The 10,294-nt window shown below is 47.5% G+C and overlaps 1 protein-coding gene across 1 annotated transcript; it reads right to left on the bottom strand.

Annotated features, from left to right (window-relative positions):
• On the bottom strand, positions 1–4,712 carry LOC109084751. The gene is made up of 2 exons (XM_042753769.1): positions 731–4,712; positions 1–137 (listed from the first exon to the last, which is right to left on the bottom strand). Exon 1 carries the CDS (start codon positions 4,668–4,670, stop codon positions 2,835–2,837), a length of 1,836 nt encoding a protein of 611 aa, XP_042609703.1. The 5' UTR covers positions 4,671–4,712; the 3' UTR covers positions 1–137; positions 731–2,834.
• Between the last annotated feature and the right edge of the window lie 5,582 nt (positions 4,713–10,294).

Here is a 10,294-nt window from a genome sequence, read left to right as displayed (position 1 = left end):
TTAATTTAGATAGTTTGTGGATCGCTAGGTAGAGCTCACAGCGGGTGATCGGTCAGAATCACGCAAGATTTCTTCATTGGCAGTATTTATTGAATTTACAACTGCATGATTGAATATGTACAGTGATGGGTGTGGTTCTGAAACAAATAAAGGAATAAAACAAACAATTATTTGAATGCAAATGAATGATTATCATGCAACAAATCTCTATTTGTATTAACTGTATTCTATTCTAACAATACAGCAGAAATAAAATACAATGATATTTTAACATGGCCGAAACTGGCATTAAAAGAATGAAAACGGCTGTGCTGTGTCTAAGCAGCTACAACTATAACAATGAGAACGGATAAAAACTATTCGCAATACAATGGCTCCCTCTGCTGGTCGCATAAATAACTACACCAGGCCGCTCCGAGAGGTGTCACGTGACAACCAGTGTACATGCGGGAGGTGCGTGCCCTATAACCGATTAACTGGATTGAAGGCGAATATCACCGCGATAGCTTACAAACTATGTGCAGAGGGTGCTTAAATGGTATTCTACAATGTGTAACCAAAGAACAATGCCAAAGTGGCAACCTATACATCGATAGAAAGAAGCATCACGATACGAGGCCTAACTGGGCAGAAAAGCCTGAGCTTACATTTAGCAACACTAAACATACAAAACACTACCAATATAGCCTTAGCAATGACAGTAAAAGAACAACAAAATACAGATTCTTACTTGTAAAGACGCACACAGAATAAAGCAGTTGTATCAAGGCGGGTTGTAAGCCCGTGCAGTTAGCGTACACTACTGGCAAAAGTCTCAGACAGAATGCTACCAGCGTGGAGCGATCCTGAGTCAACTTGTGATTGGCTAAGAGTCCAGGTGAAGCGAGGCATCTTCCAGTAGGAGAGAGAGAGTCACAGTAAAGTGTCTGATGCTTAGCGGCCACAAGGGGGCCTTTTTTACAGCCGCCCCCAGATTACTGAAGGGAATCAGTAGAAGAAGAAAAGGCGCCCACTCGACCGGTAGTGTTTAGTCTGACAACTCTGGAAGCTGGATGAGTCGAGCCACAGGGCGGGTGTACGCCCGGTCTCCTACATTCACCTCAGCAGATCGTACTTTTCCGTCGAGGCCGGGAAATACGCTGGTCACTGTACCAACTGGCCACAGTGAGTGAGGGAGCTGCGGGTCAATGATGAGGACCGTCTTGCCGATGTGCAGATCTGGGTTTTCAGCATTCCACTTCTGTCGGGCCTGGAGGCTGGGCAGATAGAAACGGATAAAATGCTTCCAGAAGTGGTCAGCCAACAGCTGGCTATGGCGCCAACGCCTACTGCTCAGGAGCTCGGAGTCAGGATACACCACCTGCGGTAGAGAGGCATCTGGCCGCCCAATGAGAAGTGAGTTGGGAGTTATTGGATCAGGGTCAGCGATGTCTGCAGATGTGTAGCCTAATGGTTTGGAGTTGAGAATCCCTTCAATCTCAACTAGTAGGGTTCTCATTACCTCATCTGTCACAAGCTGGGCTCCAAGGGTTACTTGCAGAGCTTGTTTTACTGAGCGTATCTCGCGCTCCCAGCAGCCGCCGAAGTGGGGGGGGCGTTAGGTGGATTAAACTTCCAGTCGATTTGCTGAGAGGCAAGTTGAGCTTTGATGTCTGGAGCAAGGTCAGCGAATGCTTCCCGGAGCTCTTGATCACCACCTCTGAAGTTAGTCCCCTGGTCTGAAATCAGCTCGAACGGCTTTCCTCTGCGGGCGATGAACCGTCGCAGGGCCATGAGGAATGAGTCTGCATTCAAACTGGAGAGCATGTCGATATGCACGGCTCGGGTGGTCATGCATTTAAAAATTATTCCCCAGCGCTTTTCACTCCTCCTTCCAATCGCTACAGAGTATGGCCCGAAGCAATCTACTCCTGTTGAGTAAAATGCTGGCTTGAAAAGTCGGACTCTGGATGGAGGCAGGTCTGCCATTTTAGGGATTTGTGGCTTTCCGCGCCATTTTTGACACTCTTGGCACTTGCGCTGAAAGCGGCGGATAGCCTCTCGCCCTCTTGGTAGCCAATACTTGCGGCGCATCTCTGAGAAAACCCTCTCTGGGCCTGGATGGTGCAGACGGTAATCATACTCTTGGATGAGCAGCTGCGTGACTGGGTGTTTGGCATCCAGCACCACCGGGTGAACAGTATCCGGTTCCAGCTGGTCACTATGGCGCAGACGTCCACCAACACGGATGAGCTTGACACTGTGGTCGAACTCTGGTGCAAGTTTGAGAAGTCTGCTGCTCTTGGCAACTGGTTTCCCTGACTGCAGCTGGGCATAGTCAATGGGAAAACTCTCTTGTTGGACCTGTTGTAGCAGAGCCAGCTGGGCTTGCCTGTAGGCTGTGACGTTGCCTGGGGCCGCCCCATGTAGAGTCTTCGTTGTGGCGGTCAGGAGGTCTCTGAAGGAAGAGAACTGCTTAGCATCCGGGAGATGACTTGGCGTGGTAGTAGTGAGGCCGCAGAACTGTGGTTTCTTGAGCTCTTCACCCTGATCTGCATCTGTCTGAATCTGAGGACTTTGTGGCCATTTGTCTGGGTCACACCACAAGAAGCTTGGGCCTTGACCCCAGCGGCTGTCTGGTGTCAATGTGTCGAGAGGTTTGCCACGCGTTATGTCGTCGGCAGGGTTTTGTGCAGAGTCCACGTACCACCATGTGTCGCCCTCGGTGAGATCTTGAATCTCTGCCACGCGTGTACCAACAAACACTTTGAATCGGCATGACTCCGACTGCAGCCACTTGAGCACGGTAGTAGAGTCCGACCAGAGCACCACCCGCTGGATGGGCAGTGTGAGTTTCAGATTTGAGGATCCGAGCCATTTGTGCTCCGGTCAGAGCAGCGCATAACTCCAGCCGTGGGATTGACTGCTGCTTTTTTTGGAGCAACTCTGGATCTTGCGGTGACGAAAGCTACTTGGACGACTCCATGAGGATTCTCTGTTCGGAGGTATGCCACAGAGCCATAGGCTCGCTCCGAGGCATCACAGAACACGTGGATCTCGCGCTCACAGGTGGGATTGTCTAACTCACGGCCAGTGTAACACATTGGAAGTGCTATGCTCTGTAGGTGAGGTAACTCGTCCTCCCACTCTCTCCATGCGGCTAGCAGGTGATCTGGCAGAGCAGGGTCATCCCAGTCTCGCTTTTTGTCCCACAGGTGTTGGATGACAACTTTGGCCCTGGTGGTGTAAGGTACTAGAAAGCCAAGGGGATCGTATTGGCTTGCCACCACTTTATAGATGGAGCGCATAGTGACAACTTCTTCAGTGGCTACAGACTCTCGACACTTAAAGGACAGGGTGTCCTCTCGACAGTCCCACTGCAGGCCCAGGGCTGATTCTTCTTGACCTGGGTGACCCTGTGCGATCCACTTTTCAGCACTAGCCGATCTTGCCTCAGCAGGGAGGTGACGGATGGTGTCTGGATGTGTACTGGCCCACTGGCGTAGCTCAAAGCCTCCCTCGGCAAGGAGAGTCTGCAGTTTGTCAATGATGGGCTTGGCATCTTCAACTGTAGGCACGCTTTGTAGACAGTTATCCACGTAGAAATGTCTTAACACAGAGTCTCTCACTGCATCAGCTGGATGAGTATGATCAGTGACATGCTTCTGTAGGGCATATGTAGCACAGCAGGGGCTACAGGTAGTGCCGAAGGGAAGCACCTTCCACTGGTAGACTGTAGGTTGTTCATCACGCTTGAGCTCCCTCCAGAGGAAGCGAAGGAGAGGCTCATCCTCTGGAAGGAGCCTGACCTGATGAAACATCCCCCGTATGTCACTGCTGAAGGCCACACAATGTTCTCTGAATCGCAGGAGAACTGAAAGGAGTGGTGGACCAAGGGTTGGACCAGGGAGCAGGAGTTTGTTCAAGTCAGTGGCGCTGTACTGGAAAGAGCAATTAAAAACCACTCTGTGCTTGCCATTGTGTTCGACAAGATGGTGAGGGATGTACCAGCTACTTGAGGTGTTCTCTGTGCCAGGGGGTAGTTTCGCCACATAACCAGCCTGTTCAAGTCTCTGGATCTCTGCGTTGTAGACTTGGGCCATCTCAGGGTTCTTCGCCAGCCGCCTTTCCGTATTCCGGAGCTGAGGAAGTACTGCCTCCTTTGGTGCGCAGAGCTGGGGAAAGTTCTTCACGCGGAGAAGAGGTGTGGCATAGCGGTGAACACCATTAACATGTACTCGCACCGTCTGTTTATCCAAGCATTCAAGGGCCTCCTTGTCCTGTCGTGACCTCGTACTGGCCTTTTCGCTGCGCCATGGGAGGACGTCCAGCTGCCAAAGCCTTTCGACATGCTGGTAGATGTCAGCTGGAGGAGCCCCGAAGGTGGTGAAAAGACAGCGTTGTTCGATAAGGTACTGCTTTAGATTGTTGGTCGGACCTTCCAGCGTCCATCCGAGACGGGTGCGGACAGCAACCGGTGCACCAGGGGGACCAAAGATGACTGGCTCAACTGGAGTCACCAAGTGAGGGTGGTCTGAGCCAATGAGCAGTACCGGGACAATGTCCTTGAATGAAGGGATAGAAAGCTTCTTCAAATGTCTGTATTTGCTCTGCAGTGCTTTGACGGGATACGTGTGCTGGCCTAGCCCGAGCTTAGGTGCGGTAAAGGCTCCTTGGATATTGTATACCATGGCTGGAGAACAGGCTGGAGAGATGCTAAATGAGACAGCCGCCCCGTGAAGCATCTGCAGCTCCTGTCTAACTGTACGCAGGGGCAAATCCTCAGGCTGGCCTTCAAGTCCCAGTTGTTGGACAGCCGGTTGGAGGAGCAGGGTGCGTTCGGAGCCGTCGTCTAGCACAGCATATGTCTCTAGAGTTTGGTCACCATGGCGGAGGATAACTTTACTGACCTTGAGAAGCACACGATGGCCCTGCGGTGGCTTGCCAATGTATAGCACTTGGTCTGCACTTGGTACGGACAAAGGATTGCTCTCACTGGACTTCACCTGGTCAGGCCTTCTCTCAGCTTTGTCAGTCTTGGCTAAACTTCTCTCGCTGACATCATGCAGAGCAAGCAGGTGTCTGCTGTTGCATGTTTTACAGCACATCTTCAAATCACATTCAGCTGATCTGTGTTCTCTGCCGCATCGCCAACATCGGTTGTTGTCCTGAATCCAGTTACGTTTCTGGGTGGCGCTGAGCAGTTTGAAATTTGCGCAATTATTCAGAGTGTGCTTGTAGTTCTCACAGAATGGGCAGAACTTCTTTGCATCTAGACTGGTTGGAGGAGTGGATCTGGATGGCTCCCTAACCGGTTTGGGTTCAGCCCCCAGCATGAGGACTGAAGCTTTAGGTGACGACTTGACAGTACTCTTGGAGTCTTTGGGCTTAGATCCAGTGTCCTTTCTCAAGTGATATTGTGCTATATCCTCCTGGATCTGGAGCTCGTATTCCAACCAATCTGCTAGGTCCAGAAGAGTGGGGATAGGAATGCGGAGTGGGTGGATGTAGCGCCTGAAACTGGACCTCAGATCGTGAGGTAGCTTGCCCAGTAGACGGGTGACATGAGAACCACAGTCCAGCTCAACTTGCCCCTTTAAACCGAGCTGCTCCAACATGCTCACCAGGGATCTGACGTTCAGGGCGAACAACCTGAATGACTTGATGTCTCCACTCTGAATGTTGGGGCCGTCCATCAGTTCGGCAATACGCTGAAGGGTGAGTTGGTGTGGCTGCCCGTACTGCTGGTTTAAAGCTGCCATAGTGTCAGTGAAGGGAAAGTCAGAATTGCTGTAAGAATCTGCCACCAGCAATGCTTCCTCCAGCTTCAGATGATCCACTAATATCTGGAACTTGAAACGTTCAGTGGCATCTCTAGGAAGGAGATTGTCCAGGGCAATACGGAGTCTTGCAAAGTCTCTTGGGTTAGGACGGTTGAAGTTCGGGATTGAAGGAGTGGGCCCTCTGTATGTTCTTTCCTGTCCACCAGGGGGAGTCACTGAGCGTCGGCGTCTGGGCTCGTGCCAAGGTGAAGGGGGACTACGTCTCTCACGCTGGTCTGGAGAGTAGCTGCAGCGGCGTGCAGGAGAGTAGTCACCTCGGCATGATGGTTCTCTGTATTCTCTGAAGGAATAACTAGGGTCTCTGTAGCTGGCGTAGTGCTCAGGTGAGCGGCGGTGGCTGCACTGCTCATAATTATAATGAGAACTGTAGCGCCCTTCTCTGGACTCATAGCTTCGTCGCGAGGCCTGGTGCTTGGTGCGTACTGGCTCGGGAGAGCGCTTAGGTGAGGGAGAGTCATACCTGGTTAATTCTCTGTAGTCCTTTGTCTCTCTACTGTAGTCATGACGCCTGTCAGAAGACCATTGTGGTGGTGTCTCCCTTTCCCGGAAGTAGACTGATCTGTACTGGGTTGAAGCACCTCCATAATCCAGCCCTTCTCTGTAAAGTCTATCTCTGGCAGCTACAGTACGTGGCTCTGAACGGGAATTGCTGGGCTCCGCTCTGGCTCTGAGCTGCTAGTTCTGTATTTTTTAATTCCTCCATTGATGCTAGGAGATCTTCCCTTTCACGCTCTAGTATGCGGCACTCCCTTCTCCACTCTTCTGCAGAAGATTCCCATCTATCAGTGACTGACCATCGCGCTGGGCTGTGGTGCAGCTGACCTTCTGGGGGTGCAGAGCGTGAATCGGGTCTGCTGTGGTCCTCTTCGTCTAGCTGCTCTCTGGACTGTGACTCAGAAGGCTTCTTGGTTTGAGATCTGGTCGGGAGATCAGACAAGTCATAATCTTGCAAGTAGTTAGGGAGGGACCGCTGCCTCCTGGATCGTGCACTAGACTCTATGTCCGAGGTGATAGACATCTTGCTCCGCTGCAGGCTCTGGATCCGGCTCGAAGGACCACTTTGTGGTGAAGAGGACTGGCTTCTTTAATTTAGATAGTTTGTGGATCGCTAGGTAGAGCTCACAGCGGGTGATCGGTCAGAATCACGCAAGATTTCTTCATTGGCAGTATTTATTGAATTTACAACTGCATGATTGAATATGTACAGTGATGGGTGTGGTTCTGAAACAAATAAAGGAATAAAACACAAACAATTATTTGAATGCAAATGAATGATTATCATGCAACAAATCTATATTTGTATTAACTGTATTCTATTCTAACAATACAGCAGAAATAAAATACAATGATATTTTAACATGGCCGAAACTGGCATTAAAGAATGAAAAAGGCTGTGCTGTGTGTAAGCAGCTACAACTAAGGATAAACCATTCGCAATACAATGGCTCCCTCTGCTGGTCATATAAATAACTACACCAGGCCGCTCCGAGAGGTGTCACGTGACGACCAGTGTACATGCGGGAGGTGCGTGCCCTATAACCGATTAACTTGATTGAAGGCGAATATCACCGCGATAGCTTACAAACTATGTGCAGAGGGTGCTTAAATGGTATTCTACAATGTGTAACCAAAGAATAATGCCAGAGTTGAAACCTATACATCGATAGAAAGAAGCATCACGATACGAGGCCTAACTGGGCAGAAAAGCCTGAGCTTACATTTAGCAACACTAAACATACAAAACACTACCAATATAGCCTTAGCAATGACAGTAAAAGAACAACAAAATACCGATTCTTACTTGTAAAGACGCACACAGAATAAAGCAGTTGTATCAAGGCGGGTTGTAAGCCCGTGCAGTTAGCGTACACTACTGGCAAAAGTCTCAGACAGAATGCTACCAGCGTGGAGCGATCCTGAGTCAACTTGTGATTGGCTAAGAGTCCAGGTGAAGCGAGGCGTCTTCCAGTAGGAGAGAGAGAGTCACAGTAAAGTGTCTGATGCTTAGCGGCCACAAGGGGGCCTTTTTTACAATTTGAGTTAACGGGTCTGGTTCTCACCTTATTGATGAGCAGGAATTGAGTAAAAGGAGAAAAGCTGCAAATAACGTCAGCTGCCTTCAAAATAATCTTTTGACACGTGCAATAGGAAATCACGGTGCAGCATAAGTTATAAATCTGTTAGGCAATAAATAATGAAAAGTATGTACTTTGGTATAACTAAATGTATTTTTGGCACGCTATAAATTGGTATACCTAAAGTCTCTTAAATTGGAACAACTAATTTAGTCTTAAATGCATTTTATTTGTTCAAAAGCAGTGGTGAAGTTCAACTTAATTTGTATTAAATACACTTGTTTGTGCTAAAGTGGAAATATTCCAAGTAAACTTAAATACACTTTAATTATCAATTCTTGTATATAAGTTTTGAAATGTATAATGGACTTCAAATGTATTATGGTGACATTACAATTGCAGTTCAATTACACTGTAAGAGTGTTCAACATACATTAATATTATACATTTACATGTACATTTACATTTAGTCATTTAGCAGACGCTTTTATCCAAAGCGACTTACAAATGAGGACAATGGAAGCAATCAAGAACAACAAAAGAGCAATGATATATAAGTGCTATAACAAGTCTCAGTTAGCCTAAACACAGTACACGTAGCAAGGGCTTTTATATAATATAATAAATAAAAAGAAAACAGACAGAATAGAAAAAGAATAGAGCAAGCTAGTGTTAGAGGTCTTTTTTTATAATTGTATAATAAATTAAAAGAAAATAGAATACAAAAAGATTAAAAAGGTAGTTAATTTTTTTTTAAAATAGAATTAGAATAGTGAGTGAAAAAGTTAGAGGGTCAAATAAAGATGGAAGAGATGTGTTTTAAGCCGATTCTTAAAGATGGCTAAGGACTCAGCTGCTGGGATTGAGTTGGGCAGGTCATTCCACCAGGAGGGAACATTTAATTTAAAAGTCCGTAAAAGTGACTTTGTGCTTCTTTGGGATGGCACAATCAAGCGACGTTCACTTGCAGAACGCAAGCTTCTAGAGGCCACATTAGTCTGAAGTAATGAATTTAGGTAAAGGGGTGAAGAGCCAGTGGTGGTTTTGTATGCAAACATCAATGCCTTGAATTTTATGCAAGCAGCTATTGGTAGCCAGTGCAAATTGATAAATAGAGGTGTGACGTGTATTCTTTTCGGCTCATTAAAAAGTAATCTTGCTGCCGCGTTCTGGATTAATTGTAAAGGCTTAGAACTGGAACTAGCTGGAAGACCTGCCAAGAGAGCGTTGCAATAGTCTAGCCTGGACAGAACAAGAGCTTGAACAAGGAGTTGTGCAGCATGTTCCGAAAGAAAGGGCCTGATCTTCTTAATGTTGAATAAAGCAAATCTGCAGGAATGGACAGTTTTAGCAATGTGGTCTGAGAAAGTTAGCTGATCATCAATCATAACTCCAAGGTTTCTGGCTGTTTTTGAATGAGTTATGGTTGATGTGCCTAACTTGATGGTGAAATTGTGATGAAACGATGGGTTTGCTGGAACCACAAGCAGTTCTGTCTTGGCAAGGTTGAGTTGAAGGTGATGGTCCTTCATCCAGCAAGAAATGTCTGTTAGACAAGCTGAGATGCGAGCAGCTATCGATGGATCATCAGGATGGAATGAGAGGTAGAGTTGAGTGTCATCAGCATAGCAATGGTATGAAAAGCCATGTTTCTGAATGACAGAACCTAATGATGCCATGTAGACAGAGAAGAGAAGTGGTCCAAGAACTGAGCCCTGAGGCACCCCAGTAGTTAGATGTTGCGACTTGGACACCTCACCTCTCCAAGATACTTTGAAGGACCTATCTGATAGGTAAGACTCAAACCACTGGAGTGCGGTTCCTGAGATGCCCTTTGTCAGTAAGGTTGACAGGAGGATCTGGTGATTAACCGTGTCAAAAGCAGCAGATAGATCAAGCAAGATAAGTATTGAAGATTTGGATTCCGCTCTTGCCAGTCTTAGGGCTTCAACAACTGAGAGCAAGGCAGTCTCAGTTGAATGTCCACTTCTGAAGCCAGATTGGTTGCTGTCAAGGAGGTTGTTCTGTGTGAGAAAGGTGGAGACTTGGTTGAATACAGCTCGTTCAAGTGTTTTTGCAATGAAAGGAAGAAGGGAAACTGGTCTGTAGTTCTCTAAAAGAGATGGCTTGAGGGTGGGTTTTTTAAGGAGTGGAGTTATACGAGTCTGTCTAAATGATGAGGGGAAAACACCTGTATGAAGGGATGTGTTAATGATGTGAGTGAGTGCAGGTACAACTGCAGGAGAAATGACTTGAAGGAGATGAGATGGAATAGGATCAAGTGGACAAGTAGTAGGATGATTAGAAAGGATGAGTTTGGAGACTTCTGCCTCAGAGAGTGAAGAGAAGGATGTGAATGAGTGTATGTTTGTTGGTGAGATGTGCTTGATGGATTGT

The sequence above is a fragment of the Cyprinus carpio genome, unplaced genomic scaffold (assembly GCF_018340385.1).
Source record: "Cyprinus carpio isolate SPL01 unplaced genomic scaffold, ASM1834038v1 S000000001, whole genome shotgun sequence".
In the NCBI taxonomy this organism is placed as follows: Eukaryota; Metazoa; Chordata; class Actinopteri; order Cypriniformes; family Cyprinidae; genus Cyprinus; species Cyprinus carpio.
Note: the sequence above shows the minus strand (reverse complement) of the source record. Positions and strands in the feature narration are given on the sequence as shown.